Source organism: Poecilia latipinna, unplaced genomic scaffold (assembly GCF_001443285.1).
Source record: "Poecilia latipinna isolate Pla-1442-1.1 unplaced genomic scaffold, P_latipinna-1.0 Scaffold1552, whole genome shotgun sequence".
In the NCBI taxonomy this organism is placed as follows: domain Eukaryota; kingdom Metazoa; phylum Chordata; class Actinopteri; order Cyprinodontiformes; family Poeciliidae; genus Poecilia; species Poecilia latipinna.
The window spans coordinates 36282-58451 of NW_015114168.1; the positions used below are offsets into that span (position 1 = coordinate 36282).

The following is a 22170-nucleotide window of genomic DNA, read 5'->3' on the forward strand; positions in this document are numbered from 1 at the left end:
ATAAAATAACAAAATTTGATTCTTTCCTCTTTATAAAAAAATTTTGGGGGTTTTTTTAAGGGGGAGGGGGGGGGGGGGAATCAGATTTTTGAGTTTCTAGCTTGAAGTCGCATGCATGTCTAGTTTACGCTAAGTACATGAATTGTTTTGACCCAGATATGATCGGTCAGAGGTCATCGGGCTCCAGGTCGGGCTCGGGGGTCCAGCTCGGGACGGGCAGAGGGACCCTTCGTCTGCGCTCTAAAGGTCCCGCCACAGTGGAGGAGCTGGTGAGCTGATCACAGGAGGGTTTGGGTTGTTTGTTTACTAAATCTCTGGTACCTGATCGTGCGCATTCAATTTTGTTTTGCCAGCCTTCTGCCTTTGAGGAAAAAGCGATTGAGAAGGTGGATGATTTGCTAGAGAGCTACATGGGCATCAGAGACAGCGAACTGGGTAAGAACGAGTGTCCGTAGACACGGATCCGCATTTTGCCTTTCCGACCGATTAAACGACCTGTCGTCTCTCCTCAGCCGCCACTATGGTGGAGCTGGGCAAAGACAAGAAGAACCCCGACGAGTTTGCCGAAGCTTTGGACGAGACTCTGGGAGACTTCGCCTTCCCCGACGAGTTTGTTTTCGACGTGTGGGGCGCCATCGGTGACGCGAAGGTCGGACGCGTGTAACTGCAGGAGCTAACGGAGCAGAGCGCCCCGTGCGGGTGTTAACACTACCAGGACACACAGCACCACCATCATGAGTTTATTTTTATTCCAGTGTACAACACTCCTATTTTCGTGCTTTTCCACCCATTTGGGAGCCAGAGCGGACTGTCCGGTTACACAAAGGGGAAGGTGACTGCCGTGACTTCCTAAAGTGCTTTAATGTGTCTTCCAGCGTTTTTGTTGTTTTTTTTTTTTCCAGAAATGACATCGTTGAGCACATCGCGTGACCCCCCCACCTCCACCTTACTGAAAACCTCCCTGCATGTTGACGTTGTAGCTGCCTGCAGCGGAAAGAGCGGCCGACTCTGTTGTCCGATATGGGAGAAACGAGATCTTTGATTTTAAAACTACGTGTCTTTCTGCACTGCAAGTCAACGGCAGAGGTGAGGGCGAGCCGCACGTCGCCTCACCTGGTTAGATATTGCACTGCGCGACTTCTCCCCCTGAGCTACAGTGCTGTTCTGAACCACTTGATGTTACTGTGATGGGTCAGTTTTACAAGCATGTGCTGTTACATTTCTTCTTTTACATTTCTTCCTAACATCTGGTCTTAAGTTAGAAATAAAACCTCTTGTTACAAGGAGGCGATAGGTAAACCGTAGCTTTACACTAAAAACTTAAGCGGCTCACTGTTAGTGAAGCAGACAGGAGACTCTACAGTGTTAAAAGGAAATCAGTGTTTACTTCCTGTTCCTGAAGGTCAAGCAGGAGGTTGGTTTGTGGACTGTGTCGACTTATTTTTTTACAGCTAGTGTTTTTATATGAGGTGATGTGATGTCTATTTAAAAAAAAAAAAAAAAGATTAAGAGTTGCGTAAAAAGATGAACATTTTCACCATGGTGTCGCGTCTTTATTACTAAGAGAGCCGTAACAAAGAAACTGTAATGGTTTGGAATCGCTGTACAAGAAACAAAATCTGCGTTTCATCCATTTTTTTTTTCTAATTTTAGATGTCTGTCTTTTTTTTTTATGTTTAACACTCAGATGCATGATGTTAAAGATCCTGAATGAGATGCTGCTTCCATCGTGCAACAACGCCTAATTTAAGAAAAAGAAACAAACCCTTTTGTTGTTCTGACATTTTCAGATGATCCAAATGTGAAGAAGCTATTTTGCAGTTTTGTTTCATTCCTCAGAGTTGATGATAAATCTGCATGGGTGATGTAATTCACTCCTGCTTGGACACTAATAATTATTTTGATGGCTTTGTGTTACACGGTCCATGTTCAAATACAACGCAATAACACCCACGCAGCGTTTCCTGTCTGGTCTTTCTTCGCAATGTTTTTTATTGTTTGCCCTCTTTAAGCGTCTGAATTTTTCACGGGCGCTCACAGAAGCCACCTAGAAGGGTGTTTGTGTTTCTTCTCCCTCCTTTGTCCTCCTGAAATATGCATGGCGTTTATTCAGACGGTGAAATCACTGTCGGCGGCTGTCGGCTGGTGTAATCAGATCGACCTCGGCTCACTTGATAGCTCTGGACGGACCCATCGAGGTCACTTACAGACCTTTGTCAGGAAGGTGGCAAATTAGAGAGCCAACGTGGAAAATGTTTCCTCTCATTGTTTAGGGGGAAAAAAAAAAAAAAAAAAAAGCATGGAGCGTAAAATTAAAAATGATTTGCATGTAATTGAGTGAAATACGGATTTAATCTCTCAGTAAAATAGGTGTTGGATATTGGAGGAGAAACCTTTGTGTTTTGTCATATTGGTAACCAGCTTTTCAAATATATCAAGCTGAATTTTGGCTTATTTTCTCTTTTAGTAAATGAATCTGGAACTAAAAGCTTAGACTAAAATATAAATATCCTTCATTGTCCCACAGTGAGGAAATTCAAGTGTACCAGCAGCAAGTCAAGCTGATTGGAAGCATGATATGATTTCTCTTTAAACGAATAGAGAAATGTTTGTATTCCAAGTATTTTAGTGTCTGACAAAGATGATACAATTTTTTTATTTTTATTTTTTATCCAGCACCTTAATCGCTTTTTTATGAAATCAAAGTATAACTTGAGGTGTTCAAAAGGTAAAATATATTTAATAAATTGAGAATTGGATTCAATTTAATTATTTTCTCAATATGCTTCACTTGTTAAAAACAAAATACGGAATCCAAGATGACCCCTAAATATCTCGTGTACTAATTATGTTTTTTTTGTGTGTTTTAATTAAAATACTAGAATCACAGGTGGTATTTGCATTTTTTAAGAAATGCACACCTGGTTTTGGATAAATTAAGATGTAAATGAGATCTCTGGATCCAATCATTAACATTCACAACAGCTTGTTCCTTTGGTAAATCATTAATGATTAATCTGAAAAGCAAAGGTCCCAACACAGACCCTTGTGGTACTCCATTGCTATTTTCAATAATTCCAGTATTCATATGCTGTATTTTAAAAGAACGGCATCCTATATGACATCATCTGGTTCATTGCTGTTGGACAGTTTCGTTAATATTAATCGATAGTTGATAGTGTTCCATAAATTATATGTTTACTGTTGTCTGAGCATTCAGTCCAGTATTGTGGAGATCTACTATCTTGTCACTGATGTCCTTTCAATGCTCTTTGATCTTTCTCATGGTGTTAAGGCATGTTTACTTTATAAACATCGTAAACTCAGCTCAGATATCACTGGTATAAACGGACTGAATAATCTATTTGTCATATTTGTGCACAATAAATGTGTTGGAGCTGGAACTCTGTTTCTTTTTTTTTTTTTTGGCAGAGTTCTTATTTCACTCAGTGAGTTGAATATAGAGTTTTTATATTTTCAGCCTGGCTTCTGCCTCTCATAGTAAAATGAAAAATCAAATAATTATACACACTGGGTCAAACAGAATAATACATTAACTTGTTTTCTAGACTGTTCAAAGCTCTTTTCAATGGAAACATTTATTGTTGTGGCTGCTAAATGGGGGGTGGTGACCTTTACCTTATTTACTAGAAGGGAAGGAAACCAGTTTTGCAAGTCCTGGTTGATCTATAACTGAGGTTTCTGTTAAACTGTGGCCAGATTACTCTGTAGACCCACTTCGAAGCTCTTCCTCTTCTTACGAACAACAAAAGCTGCTCTAAGAACGACCGGTCATGGCTTTGCGACCCAGAGCTTCCTCCCAGCCAGGAAAACTTTCCCTGCCTCTGATCACCAAGGTAACCTCATCCCTTCGTCCGCGGGCTGTTTCCTCTCGCTCGGGCTCCATGCTGGAGGACGAGCTGTCTTGTCCCGTCTGCTGCGAAATCTTCAAGGAGCCAGTCGTGCTCAAGTGCAGCCACAGCTTCTGCCGGGCCTGCCTGCAGCAGTTCTGGAACAAGAAGAAGGCGCGGCGCGAGTGTCCCATCTGCAGGAGGAAGTGCTCTCTGACGGAGCCCACCGTCAGCCTGGCCCTGAAGAATGTGGCCGACACCTTCCTGAGGGAGCAGGCGAGGAGGGCGACAGTGGCCGGGCCGGGGCCGGGGGCCGGCGTGGCCGCGGAGGAAGCGGCGGTGCTGGAGGAGAAGTGTGCGACACACGGGGAGGTTCTCAAACTCTTTTGTATGGATGACTTTGAAGTCTTGTGCTGTGTGTGTCACACTTCCAAGAAGCACCAGGGACACAAAGTGTGTCCTCTAGATGAAGGAGCCCAGGATCTGAAGGTAAAAATAACTCTTCGGCTTTAGTAATGTATCGTTGTACGGTTTAAATGCCTAATTGAATAATTGCTCTGAAACGTTATAAAACCTTCAATTCTTTAATGACGCTACAGATGGAAACATATTGGCATGGATTTCCTCTGATTTCTGACGTTTTTTCTGCCCCCAGTTGGAACTGAAGAAGGAGCTGATCCCCTTGAAGAAGAATCTGCGGCGCCTGTATGAAGCCAAGCAGGAGTGTGATGACACAACCGTGCACATCAAGGTATCAATAAACAGATCCAAGAAACAGTAGACAACCTGCATGGCTGCTGATGTAACTTTAACGCAAGCTGAGTCATGCACTGTTGGGGTGTAAACACCAAAAAGCAGAACAATTTAGATTCTTAGATGGTTTGGAGTTCCAAGAAGGTCCATAATTCACTGCTCCAGATAAATCTGTGAAACATTCACAGACAGGAGTGGGGAAACTAATAATTAAACAGTTATGACATAATTCTTTACAGGTATTTTCATCAAAGTCTCCGTTTCTACCAGTGCATTCCTTAGACACGATTTCCCCCCAGAGGTCAGCTGTAAATCGTTAAATCGCCTCTTGTTTTTAAGTTTTTCCTTGTTATGACCACAAACTTTAATATATCAAGACAAAATATTAAAGTTTGGGGTGGGCCGTGAACACAAATGCTAGGCTGACTTTTCAGATTTTTAATTGAAAAAAAAAAAAAATTCTATTGTTTTCCTTTCACTTTGCAAAAATGCATAACTTAATTTTAATTGTTTTCCCACAATGGGCACAAGCGTCGGCTTAGCTTGCTGGTGCCTCGGGCATTTGTGTTTAAAAACAAACTAACAAAAAAAAACAACCCACAAATGGAATGTCTAATCCAGCTGAAACCTCCTGTTTCAATCCCATTGAAAATATTGAGTAGCATCTCAACCCTTCCTTTCCAGGAAGCAATTCATCAGCAGACTGCATTGATTAAACTAGCCTCAGCCTCAGGGATGCCTAATTGGCCTAATTTGGTTCATGAAGTAGACAACATGCTCCTGCTCCGCTGGTCAAAGGGCCAGGAGCCCCTTTCACTAAACACATGTAGACTGGTTGGGCAAACTCCCATCCATCACTTAGTGTCTGTAGAGGAAAAAGAGCTGCTTCTGTCACCTTCAACTAGAACGGTAATCATGTAATTTCCCCTTTCTTTCCATTGTAAAATGGAGAAAAAAATAAAATAACTAAACTATGCAGTTATTTTAGACCGAACATGCACTTCAAATATTAGTTACATTTCATTATGCAGTTAAGGCAAAGGACCATTCAGTGTATCCTGAAGGGATGATTTTCATTTTCATGAATGGCAGAACCAGACGCAGGCCACAGAGAAGCAGATACGGCAGGAGTTTGCGGAGCTCCGGGAGTTTCTGGAGCACGAGGAGGAGGCGAGACTGGCCACCCTGCAGAAGGAGGACGAGGAGAAGAGGGAGCTGGTGAGGAAGAAGTCTGAAAGCATCACCAGAGACATCCTCACTTTCTCCCACGCCGTCATCGCCGTTGAGAACGAGATTGCATCCGGTGACGCTCAGTTCCTCCAGGTGAGCAGATTTACCTCCGGGCAAGAATAAAATACTCCTTTTGCCCCACGCTGAACATAAAGTATGCTAACTGTCTGCGGTGTCCTTTCAGAATTACTTCAGTACAAAGAAAAGGTAAAGTTTTTATTTTTATTTTCCCCCTGCAATATTATGTTAAGTTACAGTCTAATTCTCTTTAGTACTGAATGGTTACCGTGACATGTCGTCACAGAACACAGCTCCCCCAGAAAGATCCGGAAAAAGTGTCAGGTGCCCTTATAAATGTGGCCAAGCATGTGAGCTCCCTGAAATACCACGTCTGGGCAAACATGGTGGAACTGGTTAAGTACAGTAAGTACATCTTTTCACTCTGAATGGGCTGCGTGCAGCAGACACTTGGTAAACCAGATCAGTTTTGTTATTTTGAGCCGAGCTTTGATTATTACGTTCTCGGAAGCCTGAAGATCACATAATTTAAGATGTGGATGGATGTCACATGACATTTGGACTTTTAATAATGAAGATATGTTTAATCATTTTAATTCAGGATCAAACGTATACAACCAGACTGAAATACATTCTCACAAATTAAACTTCTCTTAGCAAGTTTCATCTCAGTTAACCACTTTTTGAATCCATCAATAAGCTTCTGGAATAATTCCAGGTACTTGATCATTTTCATCAGGATTTGTAGAATTCATTTAGGATCCAGATTTCAGACATATTAGCATATTTCCAGTAATGCTGAGGCAGAAAATTAGGGCCACCCAATTTCAGTCAACTTTACCCAGTCCAGAATGAGTTTCAGAGCAAGCGTGGGATCAGAATTTGGAGGTAAATCTCCTCCATTTTCAGTGTTCAATCCTCTCTGTGCTACTACTGGCAGCCCCACAGCATGATGCTACCACCATCATGCTTCTCAGTTGGTACAGTGCTCTTGGATTTGAAAGTGTGATTCTGAAATCTCTTCTTCTTGATTATGACCGAATTACCTCAATGTTTGTCTTGTTTAGCTATAAAAGCTTTTGGTTTCCCCTTTTGTTTTGGTCAGCACTGTCGTCATGATTGCCTTATTTCTTTACTATTTTATCTACAGCCTCAAAACATGATGGTAACATGGCTGTCATGCTCATGATGTTGTGACGTTAAGCTCAAAATGTAAATATTTATCCTGCTTCTTAATTTGTGATATTTTCAGTGATTGGTCTGTGTAGTAACACAAAGGAGCATTCGTGTAGTTCATATTTCTCGGTTAAATGATTGATTCTTCTTCTGATTTTAGCTCCCATCACCCTGGATCCCAACACCGCCTACTCCTGGCTGTCGCTCTCCTCAGACCTGACCAGCGTGGCCAACAGCGGATCCCTTCAGCAGCTCCCAGACAATCCTGAGCGTTTCGGTCACTTTGTGTTCGTGCTGGGGTCAGAGGGTTTCACTTCGGGCCGCCACGCCTGGGAGGTGGAGGTGGGCGGTAAGGAGGACTGGATGCTCGGCGTGGTGAAGGAAACCATCGACAGGAAAGGGAAAATTTCGGGGTGTCCGGAGGGGGGCTTCTGGATGATCTCTCACTCGGAGGGCGAGTACTCGGCGATGACGAGGCCCAGCACGCCGCTCCACCTGGAGGGCGACCTGACCCGGGTCAGGGTGCAGCTCGACTTCGAGGCCGGGGAGGTCATTTTCTCCAACCCTGTGACCATGAAGCCCGTCTACACCTTCGTTGACTTTTTCACTGAAAAGATGTATCCCTTCTTCTGCCCCGGAGTCAACATTAACGGGAGCAACGCCAAACCTCTGAAGATCTGCCCCGCCAAGGTGGCTGTGTGGAACAGCACGACCTGGTGATCAGAGAGCACCGATGTGTTAGATTACACACCTGATGATGTTTTTGGGCAGGTGTGAACTGAGCATGATATACAGAAAATACTATTTTTTTTTTTTTTACATTAACACCAGACACTCTTATACTAACTCCTTTAATCGCCTTTTTGTTTCTCAATGAGCCGGAGCAGAGAGAGCATCGTTCTCCCCCTGGTGGTAAAAAACCCCCCACACACATTTGGTTTTAAATCTCACTCCACACCCAATTTCATTTTAATCTTACAAATCACTCGAATAAAAGAGAGTTTACTGATATGTTTCATGAGAATATCCTGGACATTAAATCAGAAGGACTGAGAAGACAACAGTGCTACACACATTGGTGAAATAAAACATCAAAAATTTAAAAATTTAAAAATGTTGCAATTGTGTTTCTTTCAACGATGCTGGACATTCAGAAAATATACCTAAAATTGTAATTATTATTTTATTTATGTGGTTATTTATCCTCACTGGCCTCTTCATTCTTTGGACCAACAACTTAACAAAACAAAACAAAAACAATTAAGCCCAAAATTATTCTCACCACAGGTAGATTTAGATACCGAATAAGCTTTATTTAACCAAGATGTTTATTTTTCAGAGAACATAAGGCAGAGATCTCTGAAAGAAAGATAATAAAATAACTTAAAAGACTTTCATTTTGATTAAAAACTACATATTGTTTTTTACATTTTAATGTAAGGAATATATAAAAAAAAAAATATGCAAACCCTTCTCGGTCATCAACAGAAGCATCTTTACCGGCATTGCAGCGAGCAGAACTCATGCTTCCACTCAGATTTTGCTGATTTATTTGTGCTAATGACATCTTTGAGGTTGGAAGACCTTGTTGCAATCACCCTAATCTTTATCGACTCCACCCCACCAGATATAGGTCAGAAGTGTCTAACTGGGCTCTTCCGAAACATTCAACTAATTTCCAGTAAACATAAACATTTTGGTAAAACAAAAAGATCATACCTAAGTATCGGGGGTATTTTTTATTTTTTTATTTTTTGCAGTTTTTTATTTTATGGAGACTGAACAATACTTGCAACTTTTCTTTAACAAGAACTCGCGCACAATCATAAGTCCTGACGTTTCCTGTATGACTGTCGGTGAATAAACTGCTTCCTCTACATTGTTTGATTTTGTCCTTATTTGGAGAAACTTAGAGCGCAGGACAACAGACAGCTCTCCACTGACCTCGTCTCCACCCAGGTCACCGGGTGGAGCCAGGAGGGGCGCAGAGCTGTCGTTTTAAACATTGAGATAAGAAACACAGGGAGGAAAAACAGCAGGGACACATTAGCATGTCTGAATTCTGCCACTTGGTAGAAAAAAAAATGAAATAAGAACCTTATTACATTAAAGTTCTGTGTTTTAGAACCACCTTGTCCTTTATACCGCTGACATTGTCGCCTGTGTGTCATCAGGACTGGTGTCATGGTGAGTCCTTTTGTCTAGAAAGCCTGCATTGTTTATCAGCAGGTTGAGTCCGGCTGTCCTCACATGAGAGCCCTCCTGCGGCGCACTTATTCACGCTACAAAGGTCAAACCTGTCCGACAGAGACGGGAGCATCGGCAGCAGGCAGAGGAGGATATCACACAGGAAAAAGTGCTTCTCTCCCCCACAGATGTCTTCTATTTCTGCTGCTTTCTTTTTCTTTTTTCCCATTCTCGAATGTTTCAGATCACCAAACACATTTTATAAAATAACCCGAGTGAAACAGAAACAGCTGTTTTCAAATGATGATGTCACTTATGAAAGGAATAAACTGTCTTCGCCAACCTGTCCTGTTGATTTTACAGACATTTGACTGGTTCAGTAATTTTCCAACAGGGTTTAAAGAGTTTGAATACAAGTAAAAAAAAAAAAAAAATAAGTAAAGGTAAGACTCACCCAAGTTTTGGTTTCGTCAGTTTACTGAGTTTATTGGAGAGGGTTGTTGGCGTCCTTCTTCATCTCTAGGTTTCTTGCTGACTCCTTTCAGGAATAATCCCCTCTCGGGTTCCTCAAGGCTCCATTCACACACCACGTTCTTTTAATTTCTACTAAGATTATAATATTTTACAATATCTCTCACTCTGCTTGCGCACAACTTTATATTTCTGTGTCACCATATGACCGCAAGAGTGAATGGATAAGAATTTCTGCCTATTTAATGGATACATTTCAGAAATCATTGGTTTTGGGCCCAACAAGGAAGATTAAAGAGCAGTACTCGACTTAGTCAACTTAAAAATGAGCATGTTTATGGATTTAGATTAACATTTTTGTATCCACAGAAAATCTATGACACAATTAGCTTTAGAGTTTTTGTTTTTCAGTAACTTAGATTATAGTAATATTACCTTAATCTCTGTAAAAAAAAACAAAAAAACAAAAACAAAAACACCACATTTAATCGCCCTCTACCTGTGAAGGTTAAATATTAGTTCATTTTTATTTTCACATAGCTTTTTTACAAGTTGCACTTAACTGTTTCTTTTTTTATGTGATGTCTAATCTTTTTTTTATTTTACCTCGAATTTAACCTTTACCTCTGGTACCTTCATTTCTTTGAAGCCATTTCAAATCTCTGCTGGTAAACAAATGTTCTTGCCTGACCTTGACCTGACTAACGTTCTGACATTACAGCATGAATAATAAGGTCTGGTCATAAAACGGAGGCAAACTTCCAAGCAGACTAATTGGCACTCAGGATGGCAAATAAAAGAAAAAAAAAAGATTTTGTGTGAACAGATACAGACAGGAAGAGTTATTAAAGTTTGCTTTTCAAAGCTGTGAGAAACAAAAGCACCTCTCGGCCACGAGCACGAAGAGAATGCCGACCCCGTTGACCTCGACGGGCATAAAATGCGATGAAAGCTTTGACTAACAAGGTGCAGCGCTGTGTGATGCTTCAGAGAGACAACGCGCTGGATGTTGGCTGTGAATCGCACAGATTGTCGATGCTTCAAAGCAGGAACGACCCAAATTTGGCCTCATTTAGCAACACGAGAAACCCCATCAGATCATGCTCTCCATCTGGAAAAGAAAGATCAGATGATGCGTTGATGTGAACCTCTTCCTGTGAGTGACTGCCCTCCCAGCTGCACAATCTGACACCAAGCACTAATAAGCCAGGGACGAGTAAGAAGTGAGTTTAATATGTACATATTTTGTTTTTTCTATGATTGCAGTGAAGCTACAGTTGTTGTTGTTTTGACGTCAGTGTGAGTGCCTCCATTTCTGTGTGAACAGTCTCATTTTGACTTTTCCTCACACGCCTTTGATAACAAAACAGCTTTCCAAATGATTTACTTTGATGAAAACAGATCGATAGTTTGTTTTTCACTTTTTTTTCTTTTTAGAGAAATATGAGGTTTCTTCTGACTGAAACCCAGCTCTAAAGTAAAAAAAAAATCTAAATAAAAAAATTAATATTTAATATAAGTGAAAATTCATAGCAATAAATACATTTAAACTTTATTTTCATTCATTGTTCTAAACTGAAAGCTGGATAAACACCCCTTTGAAATGGTCTCCGATATACAGGAAAAGCTTTACAAAGAGGGGGTGTGTACTGCAGAGCTGTTGGGATAAGTGGTTTTATATTACAGTGTATTATGTCCAAACCATTTTGTCCGTTCATTACACATCAACAAAAAAACAAGCCGGTGGCGGGACGGCTTGAAAGTGGAGGATTTCAGGAATAAAATTAGAAATAAAATGACTTCAGGTCATTGCAAGAGAGGTCATGTAAGCAAAGAAATGCTCCGGGGAGCAACGCGGCAGTGACGACGTAAAGCTTGGCGTCTAACCGTGTCCATAGCTGAGACTGGAGCTCTTTGGATCCTTTCGCTGCTGGTGAGCTTTTAATGACGGCGTGTTTTAAAAGAGTCTCGAAAAGCCTTTGTGAGACATGGAATCAAAAATACGAATCGGAGGGGTGATGACTTTGATGAAAAATGCTAGAAGACACAAAAGAAGACAAAAACGCCTAAAAAGGACAAACCACAAACGTTTTCCTTGATGCTCATTTGGCAGCAGATTCCTTTGGCAGTCCACATGAGATTGGCAGTGTCTCGCTCAGGCTTTGTGACTACATGTACATATCCATTCACGCACACACACACACACACACACGCTATACATATGGCACACACAATTCTGGTCACTTCAATTAGAAATTTGTTGAGGGGAGGAAAACAACCTGAGTACCACAGTTCATGTTTATCCCAATGATATATTTCTGCTTTACGGAAATTATTTCTCTTATTTTTATAGGAGAGGGAAAATTGAACGATTTTAAACTCCCATCCTCTGCTCTTGAAATATGGACACTGGATCCAAGAACTCACTTCTGAGTCACTTAATTATTAACAGAAACTAAAACCTTAAGTATATGTGCCCAACATGCTGCACCGTATGCCCAGTGCCTTTGCAAAGGAATTCACAACCCTTAAACACCTCCAGCCTTTCTCAAATTACAACCACAAAATTCTTACTTTATTGTGATTTTATGTGATAATTGTAAATTTAAAGGAACGAGGTACAATGAATGGAAGATTTTTTTGCAAATACAAATGTAAAAAGTGTGACATTCTTTTGAATTTTGCCCCAGTTTGTGAAACCAGTTGTAGAACTTTTCACCGATTGTTGTCCTTTTGTAATCTCTACCCAAGTCTCCAGCAAATTTCCTTCATAAGACTATCCTCGTTTTAGCTTCATCCTCCTTCTCTTTAACTCTGACCCATCTTCACGTTCCTGCACCTCCACAGCATAATACTTCTCCCACCATGTTTCAGATAGAGATAGTGAAATTCAAGTATCTTCACAGATCACCTGATCTGTGTTTGCGTTTGCACGTTGTGGGCCAAAATGTTCGACCTGTGAATAGAATATTTGAACAGAACACCGTTTTCCACAGGTTTGCTGGGATTTCTACATGACTTGTGGGAAACTATAAAAAATCCTTCTAACTGCTTTCTTTTAACAATCGTGTCTTTCTTTCCCCTGGTCGGTAAATACCAGATTTGCAGAGACCAGAACTAATAGTTGTCTTTCCAAACGGTTCTCCCACCTGAGTTGTTGATTTCTGCAGCTCCTCCAAAGTTACCTTCTGCTTTTTGAAGTCTTCTTTGCAATTACGCCACATTCTCACAACTATGAGATCATAGACTGATCAGTGCTGATATGTTCTGATCAGGAACATATCAGCATTATAATAATATAACTCCTTCAAAGTTATTCAAAGTTTTATCTATCTTATCTTCTTTCTGCTGTGTTCTTTGGTCGTCATATTGCTGTTTATTCTCTGATGTTTCCCAAATGAGCAAAGGGATTTTTACGCAGCTGCTGCATTAATACAGAGACCGAATTACACATTTTTAAAGGTTGAGATTTATTTTGGGGTGTCGGAGTGAGGTGAGCTGAGTAAGCTGCGTTGATATTTGTGGTCGTAATGAGGCAGATTGAGAAAACGTTCAAGGGTTTGTGAATACCTTTGGCCCTGCATATGCTCACTGTGGATACAGTACATGATGCAGTACTAACATGCACGACAACAGATATAAATACATGTAGCTTTTCATTAAATGCACTTCTGTGTCCGCAGTTCTCAGCTGAAAAAAAGGAAGGTGCATAAATAAAATTTTCCAGTCAGTGTAGAAAAGGTCCATGTGTGCCCAGCACAGAAAACTCTGATCCTGAAAACACAGAGGTTCTGAGCCGTCCCTTTTCTTTTTGCTGTGGATTTCTCCTTGGTGACTGTATTGATGCTGGTCCCTTTCTTCCAGGCAGGGTTCTGAGTTTAGTCTTTTCTCCTTCACAGGTGGGTGCTATCCTGCATATCAAACCTGTGGCTCTCTGATAGTCCAGCGCTGCACTTCCTGCTGCTTCCCTGATTGGGCACCAGGGAGAGGGGGTCTGGCCTTATCAGGTACCTGCAGATGGGGCACAGTCAGGGATCGCAAATTGAATTCGGTTCTAATTGTAGGTTTCATGCTGGGTTCACTTTACAGCGCCATCACTTATAAAGGGCTTTTTTTTTTTTTTTTTTTCCCACTCACACAACGTCGTGCAGGTCGAGCCTGGTGTCTGGAGAGGGGTTGATGAGGATGTACGACAGCCTGTTGCCTTGGTCTGTCATCCCATCTGACACCAGAGGAAAAGAGGTTAGAGAGGCAGGATATAAACTCAGCACGGGATATGGAGCAGGAGGAGCTGCATCCGCTCAAACGGCAAGAAGTGCGAAGTTCGAAAAAAGCACAAGCAAAACAAAAAAAAAAAACGAGAGAAAAAAAGAGTGCAACTTACTAAACCCAGTTGGAGAAAGGCCCAAATGTTTCATCCTCGTTCGCACCAGTGAGTTGAGCTCCTGTCGTTCTGAGCGTCTGAACAGATTCAGCCTCTGCTGGCTGATCCGCTCCGCCGCGCTGCCCGGACCACCTTTGGCTCCGCTCGATCCCCGACCCCCCTTCCTGCTCAGCCGCCTCGCCCACTGCATGCTCTTCCTCCGAAGCAGCGGGTGGTCCGAGGAGTGGGAGGAGGTGGAGACGGGCTCTGAGGAGGTGGAGTTACGGTGAGCGCCGGTGCGGGACAGCAGGGGCTCTCTGGGTTCTCTGGTGTCCTCGTAGTCTTCAACAGTGATGGATACCTGGGACTGAAAAACATTTGAAAAAAAAAAATAAAATAAACACTTTTCTACCTTAATATGGTTTGATTAATATGCTGCAGAGCTTTGATGGCTTTAATGGTTCCTCAGAACTGTTTGTAATTTCACAAAGAGGTACAGAAATATATTTTATAAAACATTAACAATTTCTAATCAACAAATTTAGCACACTTCACAATGATGAAGACTTCAGACAAGTTCAGCTTTTTCACGACAGCATAATCTCACACTCAAAAATGCATATATCTAGATACTGTGTGTGTCACTCTTCAAAAAGGGAAAGGCAAGAGAACATATTGGAATCAAAATAAAATAGTTGCACACATCAATTGATGGAGGTGCAGGCTTGAAAAGCTTGAAGTATGAGTACAGAAAAACGGAGCATAATGAGTTTTAATTGATCCACATTTCTTCTTAAGTGTCATCCTATTTCTGGTCAAAGTTTTCTCCAATGCACCATCTAATTTCAGAGAGACGTCAGATTCTCACAGAAACAACACAGTCAGGGTCGATTTTTACCACTGAAGTTTCCACTGGAGCTTGAAATGAATCCTTGGAGCTCCGGGACAATGACAAGTCTCACCACCACAGGCTGTTAGCCACATTACTCAAACTGTTACGCCTGCACTCGTTAATCATAATGTACCAGACGGTAATCAATCTGGGCAGCGTGCATGGAGAACAGATCCAAATTTGGAGCAAAAACTATCCTGGTTGTTCGGAAAGCCAGTGCTGCTGCTGCTGAAAAAAAAAGAAGGAGTTCCTCTGTAGCAGCACATTGCGGACCTGGTCGGGAACTCGAAGGTCACCTTTCACATCCCGACCTCCGGTGTGATGAACGGTGGCCCTTACGCTGGCAACAAGCTCACTGTGCAGGAATTCATCATCCTGCCTGTAAGCAAATGCTGTAAAGATGGAGTATGAACAGAGATTCTCTCTATACACACTGAGGTGTGTTGATCATCAAAGGTCAACAAATGGCTAGAAGAACATTGGAACTCACTCAGACTTCCCTTATAAGTGCACTAATTAAGACGTTTAAGCCAAATGGAACTAAAACAAACAGGTCGCCACCACAGTGACTGAAGGAGACGGTGAAGACGGAAACAATTTCTCCAACAAGACTCTGGTTAAATTCTGCTGAGAAACTTTAACTGGGATTTTTACCAGCAAGCAACATCCCTACTGCTAAGTATGGTGAGGGATTTGTAATGCTGGGGGCTTGTTTCCCTTCCAAATGCCATTATGAACTGTTTGGAACACCAAGAAATATATATATAAGATAGGTTCTCATTACGTTTTAACTGTGTAATCCTCTGAAATGTGAGCTGAAGAAAGTAAAGCAGAGAACTGAGTTTAAGAAACATCATGCACTGATCTAAAGGAGTTCAATAACAGATGAGAATAAATCACCAAAGGTTACAAATTCATTCTGAAGCGCTGGGACTCCACTGAACCACAATGAGAGCTTTTATCCAGAGATGGAGAATGCATGGAGCAGTGGGGGACCTTCCTAGGTGTGTAAAGCTTCCCATTTCACTAAAAGAGTGCAGCAATGTCTCCTGCAGGAGGTCACAAAAAGAACAACATTTAAAGCACCGGGGACCTCAATTGCCTCCCCTAAGCTCAATTAAACAAAACGAAATTGGGCAAAAATGGCATTAATGAAAGTAGATCCAGACCAAAACCGTTGCTTAGCACAAAGGCCCATCTCATGTTTGCAAAGCATCGTCTTGATGATCTTTTGGTAAAAATGTGCATCCTGTCACAAACGGGTTAAAAACAATACACCTTTTCAAAAACAAAAACAAGAAGCAGACAGTTAAACTTGATCGCTGTATGATGATTCCTACAGGGATATTTTATTTGGGGTTTCCGTGATGTGCTTAACACGGACGTTACGACATGAGAACAAGGCTGACCTCAGACACTGGAAGCTTGTGGGCCTCCGTCCGGTAGATGCCTATAGGAATGTCTCCGGTGGAGGAACATAGTTTCTGATAGAGCCTGCCGTAGGTGCGAATCCACAAGTCGTCCTCTGTGATCTTCATCTGGAAACCAAACAAAACCACAATCGGTCTCCGAGGCGATCCCCTGTCCGCCCAAACTAAAATCCAGCCACTCGTTTGTTTGTTAGCTACTCACGGCGCAGAGGAAGCCCGAGCCGGGCATGGAGTCTAACCCCAGCAGCAGCCTGGTGATGGAGATCATGTAGTCCTTCACAAATGACTGGCAGGGCATCGCAACAAACAAGTAAAGTCATTACTGAGACAGAAGCCAACTGAAGGAAGATACTTGTTATTCAGGGAGAGTGTGTTTGACACCTGGTAGAGGAGAGTGTCCAGCATGCTAACGCTGAACACCTTTCCGGCGGCAAATGGCAGGCGGAACATAAAGACCAGGTTGGAGCCCTTCTCTCTTTCCTTCTGCAGATCAAACACAGCTAGGTGTCAGGTTTTACGGGCTTTCTGAGCGGATCAGAGGAATCTGTGCCTTCTTTAGACTCTTCCTGTATCAAATCTCCCCCCCAGCGAGGCCGAAACGATACTTAAGGATTTATTACAGACTGACGTTCAGTCTTCAGATGAAACTCAACTGTCCCTGATTTGTATGCGGTGGGAGAATAACTCTGATAGACAACATAAAAAGCTTTTACTGCTGAAAGAGGGAGAGACACTGCTTTTCTTAATGATGTTGGACCAATTTGAAAAACATTCAAAGGGAGGATGTCAGACTGTGGCTAATTTACTGCTTTGTTAATGGCTGTTATTGATGCCCAGAGCAAGACTCATTAGCTGTCATTGAGAATGCTAACAATGACAACAAACTGCCAGATATTAGAGCAAAAGCTCATCCTAACATCCTATTTATTCATTTTTGCTCCACTGAGACAATGAACTTTCATGAAAATGAACCATTTGTCATGCTTATTTCCTTTTTGATTCATTTTTGACTCAGGAAGTAAGATGGAAACAAAGGCTTTGGGCTTTACCTTTTCCAGTTTGGACAAAGCAAGGGAATAGTGATCTTTGACTTTGAACTGCATGAACCGCATGTTTGCAGGATGTGTGAGCTCCGTGATGATGCTAAGAGCTGGAAACAGTCTGGGGTTGAAAAGCACAAGAACAATAAGAAACCTAATATAGGAAAAAGAACACATTACCTTTGTGTGTGAAATTGCACATGAACGTTTGGGTGAAACTGACCTGAACAGTGTCTGGACGTTAACGATCGTTTTGGCGTCAGCCATGTAGTCCTCCTCTGCAATCATGGAGCTCTCTTTGTCAAACACCACCATCGTGTCCGCAAAAGTGATTCCACATCGCAGCAGGCTGTCCAGACTGCAAAAAGGGGATCAATTATGTTTTTTCAAGCCACACACAACACAAATTTTACTTGATATCTCATATGAAGAATCAGTATCTACACTAGTAATTTTACAAAGTGGAAACATATTTGTAGCAAAGAGAATAGGCCCAAATTCTCAACCTTGGGGTACGCCCTAAACCACTCTAGTGCAAAAGAAAATATAAAATTAAAAAACCCTTTTATAGTCGGTCACTAAAACCAAAATTTGTTTATTTTTTGTTAGAAACACACAAAATTTGAACAAAAATATACGGGATACGCCAATACAACTGTGAAGTTGGAATGAACAAGATAGGAGATTTTCTATTTTTTTCCCCCACAAACACCAGAAATAAAAATGTCGAGATCAGTCAGATTGGATTGAGAGGGTACGCAAGCTGCAGTTTTCACATCTTGACAGAAATTCTCAGCTGCATGTAGAGCATAAATCTAAGCCCCTCCACTGCAGCTCTAATCCCCAGCTCAGGGTCGCTGGAAGGTGAACTTCGACCTCTATCTGAAATCTTTTGCAGCCGGTAATGAGTTTTCTCTCATATTTGCCTTGCGTTTTGGCTCCATCTATTTTCTCGACTGTTATTGGTGTCCCCACAGGCCGATGCAGCCATCACCACGTTTCACCCTGGGGACGGTGTGCTCAGGGTGATTTGCAGAACTATCCTATGAAATGGTCTGCATACTGACCTAAAGGCTTCACTTTGGTCTCATCTAACTGAGCAACTTTTTCCACATATTTGCCTCATTCATGTCTAGGTCCATTAATGTCAGGATTTCAATAAACTGCATTTCAGATTCTGTATATAATGTGAAGATATGTGTAAAAAAAATGCAATACTTTTTCAAGGCACTGAAACTAGGAAACATACATACGTTAGTATAAATGTAACAAAACTTACTTTTCAATGGAGCCCACTGTGTAGAAGACCATTGGGAACCAACAGATGGCTTCCAGAAAATCAGCTTCAGGTCTAAGCGAATGGGGAAAAACAGATTTCAGAGCGATTCCTACGCGCCACAGAGAAGAGCAAACGTTCCCACAGCTACAGTCTGCCCTCCCTCTGCGCTGAATTTACTGAAGAGACAAAAGGCCTTCTGAGAAAGCTGAAAATAACGGCACTACGCAGCAGTGACTCAGCATTTTATTGCCTTTTTATTGGATTCCACTCTCATTTGGCCGACTGCGTTGGTGTAGCTGCCACAAAAACAGGACGTGTGCTGAAAGCATTCAGCGTGTCACCAATCATGTTTACTTGCACAGTCAATGGCTCAGTTTTTCTCCCCCACTTGCTTTTTTTTTTAAGAGGGGACCAATTTTGCCATTCTGCGCAGCCTAGATTTCGAGGCCCGCTGTCATTATTAAAAGCCGCGATTATGGACAGCACCGGGATGTGACCTGTTTAGAGTCTGAACCTGGTTTTGCAACGGTGCAGAGGATGTAAGGAAAACCAGGCGGAAAAAAAAAAAAAATAAATAAAAAGGTCTCACATGCTCTCCAGCAGCAGCACGATGGGTTTGAGCTCCTTCCTTGTTCGGTAGTAAGCCCGAAGAGGCACAATGAAGTTGTACAGACCATTTCCTGCGCTCTCCGCAGAAACAATGATCAATTTGTTTTTGAAGCCGTAGGAACGTGCATCCTCAAAAGGGATGTGGGGACAAGGCTAGGGGGAGAAATGTGAGAGATTATGGGGTTGTCTTCTGGCATAAGTAGAGATAAAGAAGCAATTTGGATTGCAGACCTTATCCATGCGCAGGCAGCAGAACGGCATCTTTTCTTGAAGGAGATGGCAAAGTGCAGGTGAGCTGCCGATATACGGAGAGTTCAGCGGGTATCCCTTCACCCACCTGCGGCACAAGCTCACATTTACCTCTGAATTTATTCAAATAACCTGCTATACAATTCGCTGTACTCACTCGCAGTGTCGACCCCACCAGTGGGCGCTCTCATCTTTATCGCCGTCATCCTTGCCTTCCTCTCCTCCTTCGTCCTCCGACTGCTCCCCCAGCAGGTCAAAGGTTGGGTTGTTGACTCCGTCCACCAGCTCCAGGACCGGCGCGATGCTGTGCCGTCTCTCGTCCCCTGAATCTCCCATGACGGGCAGAGCCAAGGTGTTTGCACCCCCCATCTCTACCCTGGAGCTGCTTCTGCTCCCTCTGCCGCTGCCCAGGCCTGTGCCTCCGGGGTCCTGACCCTCTGGGCTGCTGTCGCTGGAGTCCTGCAGGTCGATGGCAACGGTGCCTGAAAACACACCCACAAGGTAAAATATCAGCCACTTAAAACATGCAAAACGGTTCAGTAGAGTGAGGGCTGATGATTTGAGTGTGGCAGTTTTATTTTTGTCCACTTGGGGGCAGGTTTGTGTAACAACAGAACCTGACCACAGGCAAGATCCTTTCTAATCAAATGCAGGTGCAATGAATTAGAGTAATATGAAGAGTCAACATGTTTCAGTGATATGCTTAAAAAGTGAAACTCATATAAAGATTGAAGGAGCACAGTGAGATAATTCAAGCATTTATTGCTTTTAATTTTGACTAGAACATAGCAAATAAGACCCAAGAAAAGAGGATTAATAACTACAAACATTCTGCCATGCCAATCTCTCTGCAGTCAGTGACAGCCTCCATAAGGAGGCTTGCAACAAATAGGGCTTCTGCTACAGGAGCTGGTTATTCACATAGGGCTGTATTCAAGTAAATTAAGCAAAAGTTGAGTGGAAGGAAAACATGTAGCAGATAAAACTGCACAACAAACCATGCATGGCAAACCAGAGTTGGATAGTAAACTCTGGTTACATTTACTCAATTACATTTACTTGAGTAATTTTTTTTTAAAATTACTTTTAAGGAGCATTTTTACTACACTGTACTTTTTATTTTTGCTGTAGAAATTTTATTATAATTTTATTATCTCTACTCTTACTTGAGTAAAATCTCTGGATTCTCTACCCACTGAATGAAAAAACAAGTTTTAATCAAAAATCCACCAGACAGACACACACCTACAGCTTTTGTAAAAATGTTGTACTTTTTTTATTGAAATAAACTGATTTGGGGGGAAAAACAAAACAAACAAACAAACAAACAAACAAAAAAAAAACCCTCTTTTGCCTGAATTTGTTATATTTTTTGTTACTTATATTAATTATTGTCACTTTGGTTCTTAAAATACCAAAATTTCCTCTTACCTTTATACATATTTTGGTCCATCTGATTATGTAATTTGAACAGTTACTTTACATTTTTACTTTTACTTGAGTAAAAACATGTTGAAGTAGTTCTACTCTTACTTGGGTGAGGATTCAAACAGAGGACTCTCTAGATGCAGGGCTGCAGTGCTACTGATGGCACCACAGTGCAAATCTGTAAAACATATAACCGAACCCTATCATTTTCGAATGCAGAAATAAATTTCCTTCCCATTGATATTCTAATGTGTGGAGATGCTGATAAAAATGCAGCACAGCTATGAAGACAGTTTTGATGTCAAATCCTGAATGATGAAAACACCGAGATAGATTTCATGCAGTCATTCTGCCTTACTGACCCATGCTGGCGATGATGCTGTGCACAGGCAGGCGGGTGAGTCCGTGGTAGATACTTTGGTGGACTCCTCTTGAGTTTCCTCCCGTGCCTCCCCAGGACGGTTCCCTCTGACCCCTGACAAACGCCGAGTTCTCCTCTTTGGAGATGTTGATGTAGAAGCATGTGTCGGAAGCCCCCATGATGTGGCACGGCCCGGGATTCAGCAGGATGTTTGTGGTGTCCAGTCTCCGCACTGCGATCAAACAAACGCCAAACCTGCAACCGCGCAGGCCTGATCAGCTCTGAGCGATAGATGTCAATGTGTAGCGCGTAGTGGTGCTTTCACTCACTTTTTATGTGCATGAAAGGACGCAAAAGTGAAACTCTTTCCTTGGTATTCTCCAAAGAATTTGCTTTCTTCCAGACGGATGTGATGCACCTCGTTGGCTGAGCAGCGTCTGTACGTTCGGTGCCACTGGTCTGCTGAACCTGCGCCGCCGTCCCTGAGACAGAACCGAAACACACGTGGGAATTGTTGAGGCGTGACCTTTTAATACGTGTTATTTGAAGCACCCAGGGTCACATGAGAGGATGTTCCATCAAGGTTATAGTGGCGACGTCTTACATCTCTATCTAAGCTGCTAATCAATACTACAATCAGGGCGTGGAGGGAGACGAGGTCCCGCAGCTCCGGCTTAGTCATTCGTACTGTCAAGAGCACACCAGCTCTCTCAGAGGGGATGCGGCTTTACACGCGGGGGCTAAAGAGGTGACAACAAGAAGCAACGGTGTGGAGGTAGTGTGACTGTGGACAGTCTGCAGAAGAAAAGAGGCTCCATATAAATAGAGTGTTA

At 42.2% G+C, this 22170-nt stretch overlaps 3 protein-coding genes across 3 annotated transcripts in view; 2 read left to right on the forward strand and 1 right to left on the reverse strand.

The window, feature by feature from the left end:
* LOC106963586 (GIPC PDZ domain containing family, member 1) overlaps positions 1-1503 on the forward strand; it is a 7285-nt gene extending 5782 nt beyond the window's left edge. Inside the window, exons 5-7 of the mRNA XM_015058585.1 lie at positions 157-269; positions 354-435; positions 513-1503. Of these exons, the coding sequence (XP_014914071.1) occupies positions 157-269; positions 354-435; positions 513-664 (347 nt within the window). The 3' untranslated portion in view covers positions 665-1503. The remainder of the gene's footprint in view (positions 1-156; positions 270-353; positions 436-512) is intronic.
* Positions 1504-3712: 2209 nt separating this feature from the next.
* LOC106963577 (E3 ubiquitin-protein ligase TRIM39-like) lies at positions 3713-8910 on the forward strand. Its single transcript, XM_015058566.1, has 6 exons — positions 3713-4340; positions 4507-4602; positions 5697-5927; positions 6019-6041; positions 6139-6257; positions 7189-8910. The coding sequence occupies exons 1-6, from the start codon at positions 3795-3797 to the stop codon at positions 7746-7748; spliced, it is 1575 nt and encodes a 524-aa protein (XP_014914052.1). The 5' UTR covers positions 3713-3794; the 3' UTR covers positions 7749-8910.
* Positions 8911-10898: 1988 nt separating this feature from the next.
* kcnt2b (potassium sodium-activated channel subfamily T member 2b) overlaps positions 10899-22170 on the reverse strand; it is a 44143-nt gene continuing 32871 nt past the window's right edge. Inside the window, exons 17-30 of the mRNA XM_015058568.1 lie at positions 21667-21819; positions 21339-21592; positions 19706-20030; positions 19531-19636; positions 19280-19452; positions 18691-18762; positions 17635-17769; positions 17421-17532; positions 16753-16854; positions 16574-16657; positions 16351-16479; positions 14071-14416; positions 13824-13908; positions 10899-13697 (exon numbers count right to left, since the gene is read on the reverse strand). Coding sequence (XP_014914054.1) covers positions 13580-13697; positions 13824-13908; positions 14071-14416; positions 16351-16479; positions 16574-16657; positions 16753-16854; positions 17421-17532; positions 17635-17769; positions 18691-18762; positions 19280-19452; positions 19531-19636; positions 19706-20030; positions 21339-21592; positions 21667-21819 — 2194 coding nt within the window. The 3' untranslated portion in view covers positions 10899-13579. The remainder of the gene's footprint in view (positions 13698-13823; positions 13909-14070; positions 14417-16350; positions 16480-16573; positions 16658-16752; positions 16855-17420; positions 17533-17634; positions 17770-18690; positions 18763-19279; positions 19453-19530; positions 19637-19705; positions 20031-21338; positions 21593-21666; positions 21820-22170) is intronic.

Excerpts from the sequence above, each read along its gene's own strand:
- LOC106963577 (XM_015058566.1), top strand. The coding sequence starts at position 3,795 with ATGGCTTTGCGACCCAGAGCTTCCTCCCAGCCAGGAAAACTTTCCCTG. Across the intron at positions 4,341-4,506 it reads AAGGAGCCCAGGATCTGAAG|TTGGAACTGAAGAAGGAGCT; the intron begins GTAAAAATAACT and ends TTCTGCCCCCAG. Across the intron at positions 6,258-7,188 it reads GGTGGAACTGGTTAAGTACA|CTCCCATCACCCTGGATCCC; the intron begins GTAAGTACATCT and ends TTCTGATTTTAG.